General features: G+C 38.5%; 1 protein-coding gene across 2 annotated transcripts in view; it reads left to right on the top strand.

Annotated features, from left to right (window-relative positions):
• Positions 1-20542, top strand: part of SUPT3H (SPT3 homolog, SAGA and STAGA complex component) — a 284473-nt gene that overhangs the window by 222855 nt on the left and 41076 nt on the right. For both annotated transcript variants that reach the window (XM_026059416.1, XM_026059415.1), the window contains exons 7-11: positions 2000-2075; positions 4862-4974; positions 5660-5767; positions 6285-6473; positions 8951-9061. In XM_026059416.1, the coding sequence (XP_025915201.1) occupies positions 2000-2075; positions 4862-4974; positions 5660-5767; positions 6285-6473; positions 8951-9061 (597 nt within the window). The remainder of the gene's footprint in view (positions 1-1999; positions 2076-4861; positions 4975-5659; positions 5768-6284; positions 6474-8950; positions 9062-20542) is intronic.

The following is a 20542-nucleotide window of genomic DNA, read 5'->3' as shown; positions in this document are numbered from 1 at the left end:
TCTGATTGGCAAGCAAAGACACAAATGATCAGAGTTTAAACCGCACTAAATAAAAACTTAGCATTTGAAATTGTTTTAAGAATTTATCTCTTAATATGTGAAATATTTAAATCAAAAATAGATGTCTTTTTAAACCATACAGTATAATTATGCGAAAAATTCTAGGACTGCAAATTCTAGGATATATTATGTGAGAAGTGTCCTGTGCTATGCAGGAGATGAGATTAGATGATCCTGGTGGTGCCTTCTGGTCTTGAAAACTATGACTGAATTAATTCAGAGGCAAAACAGATCTCTGTTATGGTTATGCTAGATGAAGACTGAAGTTATGGCATATATTGTGACAGTTATTCTTTAAAAGATACAAAATAAATTTAAACTCATTTAATGCCTTAATGGAATATATTGACTGAAAATTTTTATTTATCAGTTCCACAAAATATAAGCAGGATGCCAGAAGGAAGTAGAGGAATGCAGAGAAAGAGAACTGAGAAATGTTTCGGGAGAAGAGTTTCTACCCTAGTGACTAAGAGTCAAGATACAATGGAAATATGTGGCTTCAGGATAAAATGACCAGCTGGGTAGAGATGAAAAGAAAGAAGGAATATCGAGATATGTTCCTGGACAGTTGGTGGTTCAAGTCACAACTAAATGGAATGTGTTGTCTATCAAGAAAATCTCATAGTTGGTGGATTGTCTTAGAAAAGTGACCTAAAAGACAGAGGAGAATAGAAGAAGAAACTGTATTTGAAGGACTGATTTTTATTTTTTTTCTGATTTGGGAAACTGCTACAGCCAGATGCTGGCTTATATCCTGTTTTCACCTACTCTCATCAACAGCCATTTTATTTTCCACCAAACCAGATGAAATTTCAATTTTGTCAGATGGAAAAGTGCCTGGGGACTCAGAGCAAAGGGTTTGGGCTTGGCTTTGGTTTTTAGTGCAAACACACCTGTACTTCACCTGCTCGGTGCATGGTGTCTTGGGCTAAAAGGACGGACTGCAGACGTGCGGRTCTCATGATATCAGTTTGTGTCCTTAGTTATAGCTCTGTTCTTACTAGGTTTAGTGATTTCGTTTTATTCATTAGGCTCTTGTTTGGAAGAAAGTTATGCTCCTTTCCCTGATGTTTCAGATAATATACTTTACTTGTTGGGGAGACTTGAATAAATTACTATCTGCTTCTGAATCAGATAATCATTCTCTTTAATCTGACTGCTATCTCCTGCCTGTGCAGGCTGTGCATAATATATATGGTTTAATGCCATGACTGTTTGGAGATGTCCAGTAGTAAAATCCAGTAGTAAATATTTAAGCCATTTTTCTCAAAAAAATTCTAATTTGACGTCTAATTTTCTTTCTTCTCTGTCTGTGTAGGTGTTCAGACACATAAAAAAAAAACAAGCATAGATTAACAGTGAAAAATGATGAAAGAGACACATTTACCACTTAGTTACTGCTGTTTATTGAATGTCTGTGTGGGAAGGGGCACTTCAGTGCTCCTCTCCGTCTAGTACGTCCTCAGGGGCATGTCACCTACTCATTTTGATACTGATAACGCTCCCATTTCAAAGACATGCAGGTTCATTTCTGCTCAGCGCAGAAGGCGTTGGCCTCAGTCCAGGAAAACATTTTTCTTGTTTGGTCATCCGTAAACACGTAGGCAGACTGCTCCCGTGCTTCGGTTTACACGCGCACCTCCGGGGCAAGAGTGCTCAGCACCTGCCCTAATGGAGCCGTCGCTTCTCCCTCCTAGGTGAGCCATGTGCAAGCAGATCTTTGGAGTGAGATGTGACAGGCTCCTCTGGGGAAACTCGACTCACGAGACTCACGATCAACCTGTGTTTTGTATTTCTGCTTCTTAACTTGTTCAATGCATGTTCAACTTGGGGCGTTGCTTCAGGGTTATGGCACTGGCACTTTGCCGCTGTAAATTCTGTTGGGGAATGCAGTTCTTGCTGAAATAAGGTACATGATGTGCTTCTACTCTTTTGTCAGAGAGCAGAAAGACAAACACGAATGATGGACTCAGTCCAGTATGCAGAATTTTGTGAAAGTCGGCAATTGAGTTTTTGTAAGTATTATAATGGCTGCACTGTATTAAGATGTTCAATTATTATTTCGTGTAACAGAGAACGTAGCAGAACCTCAAGTCTATTGAAAGCACTTTTGTTTCATCCACAATAATAAAACTTTAAATTCTTGTCCTAATAACTCCTGGGAAAAGTTAATTTAGTGTAGTTTCAGGCTGTCAGGCAAAATATTTTATCTGAATACTTACCAAGCTTTCTGTATGTTTTTCTGTATGTTCAACTACTGTGCTGGTGGGGGGTGCTGCAAAGTATAGAGATATGTGGATAGGACTTTTTTAAAGAGTTAATGTATTAAAACAACCATACTTGCCTGAAGTCCGTCCCGGTGTTGTTATAGTCAGCACGTTAATAAAGTTTTATGGTTACAGGAACATATCTAAAATTAGAGAAGAACAGCAAGTTTTGCTTTTATTCCTGTATCCACAGAGACACAAAGAAGTTACTGAAGAGTCTTTTCTATTTTAAGCTGTAAGCTCCTGCTGTGGAATTTATTCAACATTAGCCAAATTCATCAGTATACACCATTCCAACACTAATAACATGATGACAGAATTAGGGCTTTACTAGCACTGAAAACCAACTTACTAGAAGTACTTGTAGGCCACAACTATAATGAGCTGTAAATTAATGGGCTTGATCATGTAGCAAAACATCATTACAGAAGCAGTTAAGTGATGACTAAGGTTTTAGGTCAAATGTCAGAGAAAGCGAGGTGAAGGAGCTAGTAAAAAGCATGACCAAACAGCACATGATCCTGCAACACAGACTTGAACACAATAGTGCCTTTAAATGAGAGACCTTATCTTGTTCTTCCTAGCAGGACATTTAAATTCGAAGAAAGAGTGAGTCATTTATGGCAAATAAATGACACATTCAAAATACTCTTCTGTATCAGCAAATGTCAGCAAATGTAGGAAAACATGTTTTGTAAGCATTTCTTTTCCTTATTTGATATGTTTTGTAAGCTTAGTTATAATTTGGCATCATGCATCTGTGAACCATTAGATAAATGCTACTTCAGATTAGGGTGACTTCAGCAAATGAGAGGTTTGTGATAAAGTCATTTTTAAACCCCCAAATTATCATCTGGAGACAGAACAAATAGAAATCTTAAATTTGTGACATCAAATTGCGTGTTGCTGGCCAGGGGACTGTGATTTATACAAAAATCTCAGTGATATTTTCACAGTGCTTTTGGAGGATCATGTCTGTACCATTCTCTTTCACTAACATTTAATACCATTGAAGAGTAACAGTGTCAAGAGAATTACAGTGCTTTGAAACTATTAGAAAAAGAGACTCATGCCCAAATTTACTTATGGTATATGAGCTGAACTAGATAGCACATACTAAAAGCCATGCAGAACATTCATTCAAAATTAACACAAAGGTTAGTTTTGCTTATTTTCTTTTATTTTAGCAGAAATTAAATTAATTTATATATATAAAGTAGTAAACCCATATTACTGTAATATAAACCCATAAAAAATGGGTCACAGGAGAATAGGCCTGGAATGGACCTCAAGAAGTCTGTTCTAATTTTATAGTCATAATTACAGCACTGTGTATTTCTGTGCAGTTTTAAAGACAGCCAAAAGAAAAAGTCCATTACCCAAGGACCACTACTATAGGACTAGAAATTTAAACATTAGGGAAAATTTTGCAGCCCTTCTGTCACCTTCAGACTTTCCTCTTGCTTTGGTTTCTCGTCTTCAGTGAACCGATGTAGCCTTCTCACTCCCTCCTAAAAATAACCATTATTGACGTCTGGTTTTCTAGTTTCTCTTCAGCTTTTTACTCCTCATTGAATGGTCTCTTTGCAACTGCTGTTTCAAATGATTCTCTCAACTTCTGTTTACTTCATTTTAGTCGTCCTGTCTTCATAAACAGCCCTCATTGAGAGCTCTATATTACTAGCTCATTTCTATGCAAGTCTCCACAGCTTTCTGTGATCAGCTTGTCTGCCACTGGCTTAACTAAGATTGTCCTTTCTTTGGTTCTCCTGTGAACTTCCATGATGTTTTTTCAGCCCCATTTTGGTATCTCTGATTCCTCCTTTTATGCTCTTTGCAAGTCCCACATGTTTCTTTGTCCCATTTTTTTTTCTCTATGTGTTTTTCCTAAGTTATTTCATGCATTTGCAGTATGAAGTTCTTATCTGAATGTTGATCATGTGCAGATCTGCATCCATCCTTGTTTCTTTATATCCAAAGCACATTTTAAAGCACTCATCTACAAATCATTTTGGCTAGCTTGTCAGCAGCTAATCCCTACATAGTTAACACAGGACTTGGTAGTTCTTCTCTCCTTCTTCATTTGTCTTTGCTGTCATTAATACAATTTTACCATTTTATCTGGGCTCAGAATCTCAGATTTGTTCATTTCTTCTCGTGCTTCTTCACTCATTCATCAAAGCTGTGATGCAATCATATTATTTCTTTCACCATAATACGTTTAAAGTCAGGTATGTCCTGTCCATCTCTGCAGCAGATCCTTCCTCATTCTGAAATCTCCGGTATGATTGCTTAACTGTGTGTTTTCCCATTTCCTCCATGTTGTTTATGGGCTTCCAAAATGTTGTGTATGCAATAATTGTTTTTACCCACTAGTTCCATTTTGTTAAACCTTGAATTCTGTCCCCAGCCAATCAAGGCACGTCCCCACTTTCTGTTTCATATTTGCAGTACTTTGAAAAGTGGAAAAAATGCATTATTTTGGCCTACCTGTTGTTAATGTTTCATTTTTCCCATATGATTTGAACTGACAGCAAAGAAAGCATCCAAATTTCGTGACTGGTTGGACTGTAGCAGTATGGAAATAAAGCCAAATGCAGTTGCAATGGAGATTTTGGCATATTTAGCATATGAGACTGTGGCACAGGTAAGGGAGTTTACTATACTGACTGTGTTCTGCTTAAACAAAATTAATTAGTTACTCTTGGATGCACTTCAGTCCCGACTGACTATGTTGTAACCCCCCCTTAGAAGCATAGAGTAACTCTGTCTGCTAACGCAGTTAATTGGATTCCTATCTGTCTTTCAATTTACTGTATAACAGATGTGTACTATACCACACATTCATCACTGATACGCAAAAAGCAATGTTTTATATTGCTTACAGAGGAGAGTGGAGTCCAGCATGAACTTTATTCAAGTCCAAACTGGAACCACATACTTCGCTATGTGACCTCTGGCAACGTGCTGAGGTTCATTCAACCTGATTGCACAATTGGATTAAAAAGCAGGATTTCCAGGAAAAACAAAATGTTTAGATGCTCCCAATAAGTTCAGCTTTCTCTCTGCCCTTGTTATACTCCATTTAAAAACAAAATGCTTAGTGACATGCTGAGCCCTTTTGGGTAGATAAATTACTCCATATATTTACAAAAGTGGAAAAGAAGGGTTCCTTAGGCTAAAGTATCTCTGAGTAACTTTGATTTCTACTGAGAATCATTAAGAATCACCTCAACCCTCAAGTCCTATCTCCCTGCTTTGTTATGATGGCATTCAGTGCACGTACCATGTCAGTAAAGCTCCCTCTTTACTGGTTGTTTTTGCCCTCGTAGTTGGTGGACTTGGCCCTTTTGGTTAAACAGGACATGGCTCCCAAAGCTGGTGACCCATTCAGTCATGCCATATCTGCTACCTTCATACAGTATCACAACACTACGGAGGTAAGTACTGTTTCCTCACATATTAGTGTAACTCTTACTGCACAGAGTATATGTATTTGGTGTTTCACTATTACATGTATGTGGTGGTTTTTCGGATTCCAAGTAGCTCCTATTGAAATCTGGTAGGTATTGACGTGCGCTCCTGTTCCTGAGTTTATTAACAGTGAAGTTATGGGCATAAAATAAAAGATGTTAAATTATGGCTCCAAATGTTAAGTTCTTAGCAGCATCTTTGTACTTAAATGTAAGTGCTCTCTATTTGGGTGGAAATTCCTTCTGTCTGTATGGAAGTCTCTCTCTGTTATAGGATTGGAAATTCAAGTTCATAGTGATACTTGTCAGCAGTAACAAGTACCATAGGGATAATACATGCATTACTGTGGTATAAATATTACAGTTACCTGTAGAATGAGCAAACTTATTGTTGCATTATACTTCTTCTAATACTAAATCTAAGAAGGCAATAAATCTTCGTGATATGATTTTACACTGGCTGTTTGACCCCTTGTTTTGACAGCCCCACCTCTTAGGGCAGGCCACAAGTGTGAAGACCAGTCTTGACTCTCCCGAAAACACACCACCTCCTACGCCCACACCTCCAGCGTCAGCAGGACAGCAACACCTTGGGAAAAGCCAGGCAGGAGCCCTGGGCAATGGTGGAATTGGGCAGGACTCTACCAAATCCAAACAAAGAAAAAGAAAAAAGGTATTTGTCACGCAAGCCTGAAATAGAAATCAAAACATCTTCAGGAAATAATGATGCGTCTCATTTTAAATGTTGGTTCCTGTTAATTTTAAAATACATCACATGCTGCATACTGATATTATGGTAGGGGCAAAAGTGTGTTTAGTGTTCCTTCTGTCAGAAATAAGTTAAGACTTCTCAGTAATAGTGCAAATGAATTTTTTTGGTGTAAAGACAGCTGGACTTACATTTGTCGTGAGAAGGAGAGGGGAGAGGAGCAGAGCCAGAGTGACAACTGATTCTTCCAAGATGAGTGGCTCACAGAATCATGGAATGGTTGAGGTTGGAAGGGACCTCTGGAGATCATCTAGTCCAACCCCCCTGCTCAGGCACGTTGCCCAAGATTGTCTCCAGACGGCTTTCAAATATCTCCAAGGAAGGAGACTCCACAACCTCTCAGGCTAGCCCAAGGCTCCTGTGGAGCCCCTGGAATAGACATTGCCCCATGTAATCAACCCCTTGCTTGACAGTAGCAGCAGGTTTCTAGGGTCAAAGCGTAAGCAAAGCAGGCAGAGAGGTGGTTGTGATTTTCCTGCTCCCAGCAGTGTTAGGCGACTGCCTTTTTTGCCTATAACAACTTTGCCTGACCCGCTTTATTTTTATGCCAGTTGGTTCCGTTCAATCGAAATATTTGTTTTACTTTGAATAAACTATCTCATATTCAGTAGGTGAAATGTAAATATTACAATTCCTGTCTTCTGTGGTAGATCCTTGGTGTTCTAGGTGAGAGGGATATCTGTACCTTAAAACCAAAGGGGAAATAGATTTGATTAAATAAACTGGTTAGCATGTTCTGTGCTTGTCACTTAGGGCTTTTTTGAAAAAAACGCGGTGGCGGTACTCAGTTTGCTGCCGAGCCGCGGAGGGACTTGCGATTCTCTCACGTGGGTTATTCTCTTACAACGAATACTCATTTTTCACAGGGTTTAACTGGTAATTTTCACAGTGACACTTAGAAAAAGGTGTATTTTGTCCTTGTAGAGTCATCAGGGCTGTAGATGCTCCCAATAAATCCACTTTTTGCTCTGCCCATGTTACGCTCCATTTTAAAAGCCTTTAATCATCCTAAAACCTTTCTTAAGACTTTTGGAATGCTTTTCCCACTTCCTTTTTTATATCACATTTGATGATGTTCAGTTTCCGTGGATGACTTCTGTTGTCACTCTTAGGTGCCAGGATTTAGGAGGTATAATTTTTGATACATGGTGTATTTCACTAGCTTTGTGAGTTTCTTTTCAATTCCTGGTATTTTACTTAATGCCTTTAAAAAAAAATTATCTTCTAAAAAGTGCATGGTTTTAATAACATATTCCCGTCAGTTCCTCAATTTTAATAGGCATAGATATACTGAGGCACTGAGAAAAAAATTTACGTGGTGAATGTTATTATTAGTACCTGCAGGCCCAGTCCAGCAGAAAATATTTGAGTTTCACGTTCCCTTTACGAATGTCAATCAGCAAGGGAAGAATCCGCCATCATATTATGAATATTCTCTGTGTATGCACACAGACGCCAGTCGACTCAGCACTCTTGAAAATAAAACCTTTTTTTTTTTCAATGCCCAAGTTTGAAAATGTAAATGTATGGGATCTGTGTGTATGTGCGCAGTAAATTTCAGTGTACAAAGTACGTTTTTGTCATTCTTAGTACGTTCACCAACACCGTTTTCATTAATTTATTACCACACAGCCATCACTCTGATAAGCTGTCTGAATTCTGGCAAGCAGCTATCTCGAATGCCTAGGTGAGGCCTCGAGCAACATTATTGTTCAATTAGCAAAGAGAAAAGAGTAATCTTTGCTTCTAAAATTCATGGGATATTTTTGTAAAATCAGTGGATCATTACCAGTGAAATCTTATTTTTCAATTTAGGGTTCTTAGTCCAAAACACTTCATTTGAAATTTGAAAACAGTCCACTTTGAGATATTAAAATATTTTTGCATCTCTCTAATACCGTAATGTCACATGCTTTATTTTCAAATTTCAGTGTGATATTATTCAGTTGTGATTTTGGTGTCAAATTGCCTTCCGCTTTGGGTACTTGTTCAATATTTTCCCCACCCCTTCACATCATAATGAAAGCCTGAAATGTTTTAAAAATAGTTTCTGCGGTTATTGCAGTATGACTTATAGGACCCTCTCATTTTAGTTTGAGCATTTGCTGCTCTTTTCAATTGCAACATACAGCAGCACTAGGTGAAAGATTTAAGAGGACAAATATAGTGTTCTCTGGGTCTCTTAAGCAAAGTTCATGTAAAAGTCCTCTTTGATTTGTTAATAGCTTTTTTCTCTAATGTAGTGTGTGGCAGTAATGATGTGTATCCTCAGGAAAAAAAAATTTGGTCCATTTTATAAAGGTTTATTTTCATACTTTATGCACTGTAGGTCTGTTGTGTGTTTTTGATTTAGTAACAATTTATGTGTTTTTCTGTTGCAGAGCACTGCAGCCTGTGGTATCGAGGCTCAAAGCGATGCCATCCAGCCCAGCCACATCAGAGAGGCCATTCGACGCTATGGCCACAAGATTGGCCCCTTTTCCCCATTCACAGTACGTAATAACAGAGTTATAAAAAGTTATATTTATAATCTTAAAGAACTTTGATTTTCAAGTGGTCAAATGAAGAAGCTATGGAATTGTTGAGAGCAATTTGTGGTGACTGTAATTTTCTTTATAAAAGTGGCATAATTCTCTTGGGAAATAAAACTTAGTAATTTCTGTCTCTTTTTGGAAGGACAAAAAAGTTTTTTTTTTCTTTTAAATATTATTTTCTTTCAATTACAAATTATGCTTTTTTGTTAGTGCTTGAATTTTCTGTTTTTGCAGAGTTTAGGTTTACAGTTATTTTAAATTATATGTATTCCAATATGGTGAGGAGCACTTTATATTCTAAAATTAGTTGTGTGTCAGATACTGCTTCTATTGGAAGTTGAACTCTCAAGTGACACATTTAGGGTTGAAGAAAGAAGAGATTGGTTTCTTTAGACAGCTTTGAACCTTGACTAAAATGTAATAGAACTAAGCTTGCGGTAAAACACTGATGGATTATGAGGTTTTGCCGTCATTTTTTCTATGCAAATTGCAAATCCATTGTTCAGAGCAGCCAAACAAATTCTGTATTTAAATTTCTCAGCTGATAAAAATGTGAGAGTTGTCTGTCTCTAATGTCATAAATTGGGGCCATTTTCCTATGGTCTGCTGTTCTGTGTGGCATATATCCTTTCTTACCTCATAACATCTACATTTAGAAAAGAATGAGTGTCAAAGAAATCATTACCGCCAAAAACCCTAGTTCAGAGCTCCTAAAAATCAGGAAGAAAGTGTCCATTTTTGGAGGGATTTTAGAAAAGGAAAATGATTCTAAATTTGGAGGAAATTCATCTCCATCAAAATGATTTAGAAGTATATGAAGGGCGAAAATATCAAGGAAACAGAGGGACTTGACCTCAGAAGCTAGGAACAGGCAGAAGTAAAGTAGAAAAGGGTACGTGAAGTTATAATTTTCCTAGTGTCAAAACTGTGGACAATGCTTTTATAAATGGTACTACATGTTTGGGTTATTAATGATAGTTGATATGTATTTGTAATGAATTGTCTATACTGTATTTTACCTCTGTCTTTTGCCACCCACAAATGCTAGATTAATATCATGTAAATTATGGGATAGAATTTCTAGTCCAAAATAGAGAATGCTTTTTAGCAGAAGTTTTCAAGAGTTGCAGCTAAGAGCATGGAGATAGCTTCTAAAAGAAGAATATTCTAAAAGAAGAGAATGTTATAAAGAAGTGAATAGCAGCACAAAAACAGTGACAGAGAGGTAATTCTTCCTTTCCCCACCCTCACTAAAACTCAGCTCAATTATTAACTGAAGTTTAAAATTGCTCTGCAACCACAGCACATAGTAAAATAATCTGATTTTTTTAAAGTACTGCTATTTTACGAACTTCCCAAACTGTCCAGGTCACTGAAAATTTTAATTTGTTAACATTACCTTCTGTCAATGTGGTTGATGAGATGAGCAGACCTTGTTCCCTCTAAACAGGTCAAGAAAGAGAGAGAGACTCTTGGGCCGTCTTCTAGATACATACAGATGTTGTAGAGCTAGTAATACACTTCCCTTTTTTAATGAAACCGTTCAGGAAAAGCATTTTGAAAGCTATTTCAGTGTAGTCATTTGAAATCAGCCCATATTTTCCCTCAAATATAGTTAACTCTTCCTGTCAGTACCCTCATTGGCAATTCTTGGGACAAACCACTTCACTCCTATCACAGTCGTTTAAGAAAGTGCCCCTCACTTCCCATAAGTTCCTTACAAATGCAGTAAGCGTGAAGGTGGATTGATGCTTTCTTTGACTCTGCCTTTTCGTATTGCCAGTCTGTCATAGTGTTGTTTTTAAAATACTGTATTTTGAGCAGTACTGTGGCAACACTTGCATTGGATGACTTCTGCTTGCTCCTATTGCCATCCCCTTTAGAACAGTTTCTTTGCAAATCTGCTTGACCTCCCAGACAGCATGACTGAAGCAGGAAGAAAGGTGGCTTTACTCGATGCACTTCTTGTGATCCTTGTGGTGGCACCCATCAAACTGCAGCTTCAGTGTTTATAACGGCTTGAAGGCCATCACAGGTTAGCTAGGTGTTCATCCTGCCCCATGTTCTCCTGCTGAACAGGCAAAGTAGAGGAACTTCACTGTATTTACTGTAGCCACTGAATCCTGTTGTAAATTCATATTTATTAGACCAATTCTAATGACTGTCTGGTACAGGTGACCTTGATGGGCATCTTGGCTTGAGAGGTTCTTTTCGAAGTAGGATCCGGACTAGTACAAGCAGCATAGGATCCTTAATTTTCCCATATTCAAGAGAGTTTAGTAGGAACTGTCACAACTGGTCAGAGCCAGTGCAGGGCATTATCTCAACCTTGGCCATTTGCTTTCTGAAAGTGGACTTAAGCTCAGGAAATACTGATACGGATAAAGGTGTGCCAGTACAAGTGGCTGAAGATTCACCCTTAAAAGCATTAAATTTAGATCCCCAGTTTAGATTCCATTGCATACCACCATAACTTTCATGTTGGAGGAAACAGAGTGACTGGATCTCATAGGTTCATTCTATTCCATGAACTTTCAAAATCAACCTTTCCTTTTCAGATGTAAACAAGAAAGCAGTAGTTTATATCCAGGATCCCTCTCAGATCTGTTTCTCTGGTGAAACCATCTGATGTAGACCTTTCCTATCACTCCATTGCTGGAAGGTCCTCCAGAAGATAAGGCAAGATAGAGTTCTGATGATAATTCTCATCCCACCTGGTCGAACCTGTTCTCACAACAGAGTCGTCTTAGCCTGTCTGTTTCTAGACCCCCTCACATGGGATTCAGGGAGATAAAGTTATCTCAGTCTTGCCACGTTCCACTCCTCACAGCACAAGCACCACATGGTTCTCCTTGTTAGGCAGAATTGGTTGTCTTCATTTCTACTTACTACTCAAAAGAATTAAACCAAGTGAGTTTAGCTTTCTCTTCATTTGATGAACCTTTTTTATTCCTCAAGTCTGTTATTACAAAAAGGTGAAAGACTTTCTGTGAGTAATGTCAGGGTGTAATTGGTGGTTGTCTCTCACCCATCCTTGGATGGTTTCTTGGTATTTGATAACCCATGACTATTACATTTCTTTCTTCTAGTTAGAAAACTCGTTTCCTAACAGCTTTGGTTCAAGTACTAGCTTCCTGAATGAAAATGTCTCTTCTAGAGGCTTCTATGAGATTGTTCCTCGGATGTACAGATCCTTCTGATGTAGTTTTTCCCTGTAACAGGTTTCCACAGAGCATACCTCAAACTGCTGTCCAAAGTTGTATCAAGGTTTCATGCTACCTAGGAAACACTTAGCTGTTTTCATTTTTAACTTTCATTCTGCTAGTATTGATGCGCCTCCAGGGACTTTGTCAGAGTGCCCACACCTTCTGCACAGACAGAACTAAATCCTTTGTCAATTGGTCCCTGTTACTGCAATCCAAAGAAATGGCTGTATCTGGTTATACAAAGATCTGCTGTAAGATGGCTAGTATAACTTCTCCATATTTGCTTAGACACATGCCACTAGAGCTCAACGTCATGAAAGTGTATTTGTTGCAGAAGTCTTTTTCAATGTAGTTTGCAGAGGGCTACTCAGAGCTCTATCTTCATTTTCACCAAACATTATGATAATTGAGACACACCGATCATTGTTACCATGTGAAAACTTGAAGGTCTGCTGATAGGTTTGTATGGAGAAGTGTGTTGTTGGAGTCATGCACTCTGTGAATATACGTGCAAATAAGTCCTTGAAGAAGAAGAAGTTAATTTGCTGCAGTTGATTTACATACACAACACGCTGAAGTCATTAACCTGAGTTTCTTAGGTCTACGATTCCAGAAGTAGGGGCAAGCAGACGGCAGGAACAAAGCAAAATTTCTTTGAATATGCATCCCAGGGATGCTATTGACTGTGAGAAACCCTTGTCATACAGACTCCCTCAAAACACCTGTGGCTTGTGGACTTGCATGCCAACTGGCTGGTCATGCTGACTGATTCTAATAGTTTAGGAAACCAACCGGTGAAAGAATATTATAGGACAATGCATGCTCTCTGATTTCTAAGCTTCTGCATATATGAAAATGAATTTGGGATCTTATGCCTAATATGGGGATTTTACAGTTTCTACGTTTCCTACTTTAGAGTCCAGGATCTGAATCCGGATAGGATTCCTGCGAACTTCATTCCTTCAACTTTGAGACCTAGTTGACTTGGATATACTTATATTCAAAACGTTCCCAAAGACTGTAAGCCTCTGATTCTGTTCCAGTTAATGAGAGAGACACTCTAGTGCCCTGACTATTGCTGAGTTGTAATGACATGATTAATATTGTATGTGGGTTTCATTGAATCTTGCTGATTTTGAGTGGTGAAGCTTGATGAAACTGAGAAGAACCACATCAGTTTTAGTTACCAGCTGCAGGCATATTTTCTTTCAGAAACTACTTGAGATTTCCAAAGGAAATCTTGTTGAAAACTTCTTTGATGTAGAACTATTCAAAATATTACTGTTACCTGTCAAATGGAAAACCTGAATGTAAGTATTAGCTTTATCTACAAAACTCAGTCCCATATAATCATTGGGCATTTTGATTCTATTTCTGTTTAAAAAGCACTTATAGGAGCATATTTTGTAGGAAAAAATATACATTCTTTCAGGAATATTCTTCTCAAGATGGTTATTATATATCTGTCAAGCATCAACAGTGATATTTTCTGACAGCTGATCTTTGTCTGTTATCATTTCATCGTGACTGTCCATCTCTTCCATCTGATGATTGTGATAGGTGTTCCTAATAAGGCAGTTTTGGGAGAAGAGTTGAGCTGTGTAATTTATTCTTTAGCAGCATTTGATAGATGTTGGTTTGGACAAAAAGAGCACTTTGAAAGTTTTATAATCATATGGTAAATGAGAACTAACATTAAAGTAGTGAAAATGATCCGTTTGCATTTATTTTGACCTTAATAGCTATGTCAAAACGACTAGCATAATTAGAGCATTTAGGTTTTTGTCTCAGAGTGCAAGCCACAATGGAAAGCAGCAAGTGTACTCTAGATTCCTCTGCACTGTATCATCTCTAAGGTAGTCTAGACATATATTTTATCCACGTATTCTCTATTGACAATATTGGGTGGTACTCACTATTGCCCACTTTAAAGCATGATCCAGACTTTCAAGGAGCAGAGGTACAAATGATTGATTTAAAACATAGTACCATATAATTTTGCAAGACAGGAATGGGAAATATGTAACTCTTCATCATGTGGGATGATGCAATTCCATATGTTGTAACTGAATATTTTTCTGTGCCCTGTGCATTTAGGTTAAAGCAGTGAGACATTTTATGTGCATTCTTTCATTGCAGGCTAAATCTTACTTCCTTATTCAAGCAAAAATTAATGGGAAATTTGCCTACATAGGATTAATGGACTTTTTATATTGAGAGATGAATTTACATTTAACTATAAAATTAATATATATGAATATTCTAATGCTTTTATATAATCTCTATTCGTAATTATGGTCCATATATAACCGTGTGATTAGGTCACTTCATAGTTCATTCTGATGAGTGGTCTAGGTATTAATGTGCATTGAAGTCTGGCCTAGAGCAAAGAGAGTAAGAGAATTACTTCTCTTTCATGTGAAGAATTGCCTACTTGGAGTTCAATGAGAAGTTAGTGGAAAGTCTTTCTGAGAAAGAGCAAATTGCCATGGCTTTGGGCATGACCTGCATGTATTCCTCTTGCTTCCCGAAGCTTTAGTTCTGGACTCTTACTCATTTTACATCATGGCAGCATCACTGATCTCAATAAAATTCAGGATTTAAATGGAATCAAAATCAATATCAATCCAAATTCTACTAAGTTCAATGTTTTTACAGACTAGCAAGCCAAGTAAAATAATAAGAAGAATATGTTAGATTTAGATTCAGGATCCTGCAGGCCTATTGCAAACACTCTTTTAAGACACGTAAAGGAAGTTCATTCAAAATATTCATTTTGATTTATAAAATTATCAGCAGTTGTTTAATACAGAGCCATTCAGCTGCGTATTCTCTTTAATGAGCTATTACCATGGCATTTATTTTTCAAATGATTTTCGTTCATAAGGCCTTGCAGGCTAGAATATCGAAATGGAAGTATAAATAAGGCACTGAAACCATAAACCTAACAAAATCGGAACGGTCTGGGACCTTCTGCCCATTACTCCATTTAGCCCTTGGAATTTGTAGTGCAGGTTGCACTGGTAAGACGTGCAGGTAGCCGAGTGCACTCACTAATGTACTCCTAATGTGCCTGTGTCCAATGAAAACTTAAAAGTACAGATTCTGTTTGTCCTTATGTCGGACCCTATGGTGTTTTTTGTGTATGAATTTCTCCTCGGTCTTGGCTAAAAGGTATCTTTTGCCATCATCTTCTCTCTCATACGGTGTGACCGTCTGTGCTCCAGTGTTTTTATATCAGCCGTGGGGCACTTTGTGCTTGGCATCCTAAACAGCGCGCTTTTTTATCACTTGTTTGTTATATCCTCTGTGGTCTCTGTTATATCCTCTGTGGTCTCAGTTAATTAGATGTTGAGCACATCAGAATAAAGGCCATCTCTGTAAAGTACCCGGTGAAGATCATCTTAAGTCCTGACAGGGCCTATAGATACTATCCTAATATTCATCCAAATATTATTCTAAATAATAATATTTAGGATGCTGTTGTGATAACAAAATTGTCAGATGTATATTTTTACATTTCTTACCAGGTAGGCCAACATAAAGTCTCTAAAGAAATTATTTTGAGTTCTTTGAAATTATTCAACTGCCGAATAATACAAGTTTCTAAGTAGTGCTTGTGACCGCGAGACATCAGCTCTAGTCAAAAGCATAGTTAGCATCTTCTACCATGAAATTAAAAAAAGCAGCCAGCTACAGCTGTGTAAGAACAGAGGCAAAAAGAATTGGAAAACATTTCCAAAACGGATTCTTTACGTCAGGTCTGAAGTGAAGTGGTTTAGATGTTTAGCCAAAGGGAAACTGAGATTGTAGGAGGAAATCATGCTACCTCACGGAGCTATGGGAGCCAGTGGCCATCACTCGGCAGCATCAGCGCGGGGCCGTGGAGCAGGCTTAGCGAGCCCGGGGTGTAACCTGCGTGTTTACTTTTGGGGGAGAGTACTCCTCCAGGCCCCAGGTAATTGCAGCTTGAAATGACTTGCCAGTCTAAACCTTCCCTTGCTACATATTTCAGTCCCGTGAAATTGCGTGGGCATCGTTACACGATGAATATCTACAAAGCCACATTTATGATGCTGCTTGGGACGTTCCTGCTGTGAAGAACATGCAGCACCAGAGAATGTCCTTTGGTGAAGAATTACATTATTTGGGCCTTACACAAGACTGCCAAACTATTACGGATTCTGAAATAATGAATGCAAGTATTCCAGGTACTACTGATTTCCTATAGAAACCAAAATTCATGGAAAATCGGTTGAAGACATGGCAAAGCTGAGCCTGTGGGAGACTAAAGCAGCAGATCCTGGGGGTTGAAAGAAGTGAGGGAAACTTTGAAAATACAAGGGATAGTATGGTGGTATGTTTTTCTGTGATAAGCAAGATAAGCAGAACAGAAAATTCCAAAAAGCAAGTTTATTGTGCCTTATGCATTAAAAAAAAAGTCTCCTTTACATTTGGTCTGCAAGTTATTCTTCTTAACTGAAAGGAATTTTTTTCTGCATACTTCAGACCAAAACAGTAGTGAAAAGTTTTGGAATACAATCTTCAATAATTGTTTCAATATACACAATGTGGGTACGTTACATCTCAATTTTTCCAAAGCACTTGAATGATGTAAAATTTTGAATACTGTCTCTAAAAGAAATTAGGTACATAGAAACTGAAGTCTGACCAAAAATCTCTGATATTTAGGGTCCTGTATATGATATATTGCCCCCATTGGTAATCAAAATCACTCGATACTGACTTTAAAGAAGGCAGGATTTCATTTGTAATCATTTTTTCAGAAACGAAATGTATATATTTGTGCTGCAAGGCACTCGATAACTTGACCTGCGGTTATCTCTTCGGTTTCTGATCTATAAAAACACAATTTTGTCATTGTTTCTTCTCATTCTGAACGCAAAAATAGGATTTTCTTTCCTTAAACAGTCACATATTTGCGATGGCTTTGCCCGTGTTCCGAGCCATTGTCTGTAGTTATTTGTTATTCCATAATGTTCACACTGTGTATTTGAAAATATGAGTTATTATTCTATAAAAGCGGTAGGAAGTCGGATGGCAGCTTGGAAATCTTGTTCCCTTCCCTCCCAGCCCCCACCGCCCGGTTCCTCCTCTCGGATTTATGAAAGAAAACATTGCTTTCTGTAAAAGGGTTTTGTGTGCCGGCATCTGGAAGTGTTTATTCCAGTGGCGTGTAATCTATCTGTGGATTTAGTTAGCACCAGACCCCCTTTTGTGTACGCCTGCCTTCAGCTTTTTATAAACGATCGCGCTGAATTTGTGCCAGCGTGCACATGGCTTGGCTGATTGCGGCGTATATCCTTTACCTGCCAGTCACCTCTGATTTATGCATCCCTTCCCCGCCGCTTTCGCCTTCGCCCCCAAAATGGTGCCACTGAACTGTCCCCTAAATCATCGCGCGGGATAAATTGCCCCGAGAGGCGATGGCACGGCGCTCCGCGCGGCGCCGGCCCGGAACGCCGGGCTGCGCTGCCGGTTTGCGCAGCCGTTAGCGTCGCTCGAGGACGAGCGAGCGGGCTGAGCATCTTCTCCCGTACGCTCGTCCCGAACGCGGCTTCTGCATCGCCTTGCGGTTAATCCTGAGAATAAGGTTACGTGGTTTTCTCCCAGAGACGTTAAATATAAAAGAAGGACAAATTTGAGAGTATCTTAAAGCATTTGATTTGGAATGGAACATACAATATACACGGCGGTCTATTTATCCCGATTGGTTTCCGTACGGTAAACAGCTAATGCTCCATCAGGATAACAACGGTTCCGTAAGCTTTACTTAATGACATTACTAATTTGGGGAGGTTTATGAAGTTTCCTGGAGAAAAGCAGGTGGCTTGGCAGTAATTTAAAAGGTTCGCAATTTGTGGTAGCGGTTTCAGGGGGTTTCGTATTTCTGAAGAGGGAGACCAAACTGCATATTGCCTAAGAGTGTCTGACACAATGATGTATCATTTTGGACTAAGTTTCCAGAAGTTCTTTGGTCATTAAACGTGCTGCTTGACTTTATGTTAGAGTTTCCCAGCTGTCTCTACTGGGGGTAATCTTAACACTCAAAGAGAATTTATTAATGAAGGCATAAGCTCGCGGTGCTGATGAAACAGCAAGTTGCCCAGATGATTTTATTAAACAAGAACAGAGATTCTTAGATAAGACCAAAAATGTCATTTAAGTCGATTTTGAAAAGAACTGGCTCATTTTCTGCGGAGCACTGGGAAAGTATTTACAAATGGTCTGGATAGTATTTGATATCCTGCGGGGACATTTAAAATTCTAGGATTGCACATACATCAGTGTCTTAAAACACAACACAGTACATGAATTGTTGCAAGCAGCGTGCGAGCCGTGGAGGCAGGATAGATGTGGCTCTGTTGAGGTGGGAGACACTGGCATGGAACGACTCTGCTAATGTAGTTTGCACCGCAGTGCAAAAGGTTGCTGCTCTGCTGTGTCGCTGCCTTCTCAAGCATGTGGTGCTGGAAGTCCTGAAAAAGAACCCGTGCGGCTTGCTAAAGCAGGGTTGCTCACAGTCCTAGATTTTGCTTTATTGCTTTTCATCTCTCGTAACCAAACAAATTCTTCTTCGCAAAAAAAAAAAAAATGGCAATCTCTGTTAGTGAGGCGAAAAAAGTTGGCTATGAAGCTTACAATTAACCGAATCTCTCATATCAAACAAAGCAACTGCTGATTTCGTAAACCATGCGTAATTATTTATTTTTTCTAGCTATGCATGGCCAAATTCAAATATGTACTAGAGGCTTTTTGCGCACAGTTGTACTGGCGTAAAAGGATCCTAGGGTAAGAATACATTTTTTCTTCAATGAAATGTATGTTCTTTTGTGCCTCCTGAACGGCTTATAGGATCTTAGTATAAATGAGAACCTGCCTTCTGGAATTTTGCTCATGGTAATCTGAAATGTAATAACAGCTACATAAATATGTATTTGACGGGTAAGGTGAGCAAATGTGACTCTACGAGCAGATACTAGAACAGAAGGCAACTTACTTAAGAATTCCAAGATACTCTACAAAGGGATGATACAGGAACATGCACATCGTAAGTAATTTGCGTTAATTCTTGTTAAGATAGTGGCATTACATCCATGTACTGCATATGTTACAGAGATTCCTGGTAGCTGCTTGATAATTCAAGAATCTTAAGAGTAATATATTTTTTTCTTACGTGTCATTACCTAGATAAAAAGTCCATCTCCCTGTTGCTTTCTTTTTTTTATGAGTGCGTTAGTATACGTTTGCTTTTAGGCAACAGCATAATGTACTTACACCGTTCCACACTGCAACATGAATTGTTGCAGTTACTTCTTAGCACAGGAGGTGAGCAGTCCAGGTGAAACATTGTGAGAACTTCAGGATCTTATAACTGTTAGAGTTGGAATTCATCTGTTTTTAAGAAAATTGCATGAAACTTGGAGTTTCTTCCGGTGAACAGGATCTGCATTTTAAATTTTATATCTGTCGCTAGAGGTAAGATGATAGACAAGACAGATGTGTGCTACTGAGTTGAACTTGGACAGAAGCTCTACCCTTGGACATCTCTAGGATCACTGACTTGTCGCTTTGCAAGTAAAAATACACACCAGAGAATAAAATCTCTAGAATAACAGGGTAATTCTGGAAAGCAATAGACAATAATCTGGGAATGCCAGGAGCAAGTGGCAGTATTTTTCTGTAACTCTTGTAGTTCTTTCCTGTTCTAGTTGCCTGTTCTCTCATTCACGTAGTCCTATAACAAGGTCCAGACAGAAGTGGGCACCAGCTAAGTTCTCCTTTTCTCCAAAGTTGACCTGTTTGAAGGAGCCTGGCTGCATGGTTGGTAGTGCTTGCAGATATTTCTCCAGCTGAATCAAACTTAAGCACCAGACTGGAGGCAACTAATTTCAGTTTGGCTTTTTTGTGTTTCTTCCCTTCCTTGAGTGTTTGCATTGTTCCAGCTTTCTGGCTTTCACTTCAAGATCGTGTAAAGCACAGTTCAGCAAAGTGATCATATGCCTAATTTTTAAACTATACCTTCGGTCTGACTAATGTGCATGCTGAATTGAGGCCTTCAGTATTATTAATAACATATATTTTGATTTATTTGTTACCTCAACATTCATTTTTTTTTAAATTATTGCATGTAGGAGGTAAAGATGTATCTTCAGAGATATAAACAGATGTGCAAAGAAATACATATATAGTTTGTAAATACATCTATACT

This window comes from Apteryx rowi, unplaced genomic scaffold (genome assembly GCF_003343035.1).
Source record: "Apteryx rowi isolate R43461 unplaced genomic scaffold, aptRow1 scaffold_157, whole genome shotgun sequence".
Taxonomy (NCBI): domain Eukaryota; kingdom Metazoa; phylum Chordata; class Aves; order Apterygiformes; family Apterygidae; genus Apteryx; species Apteryx rowi.
This window is presented reverse-complemented; position numbering and strand designations above follow the sequence as displayed.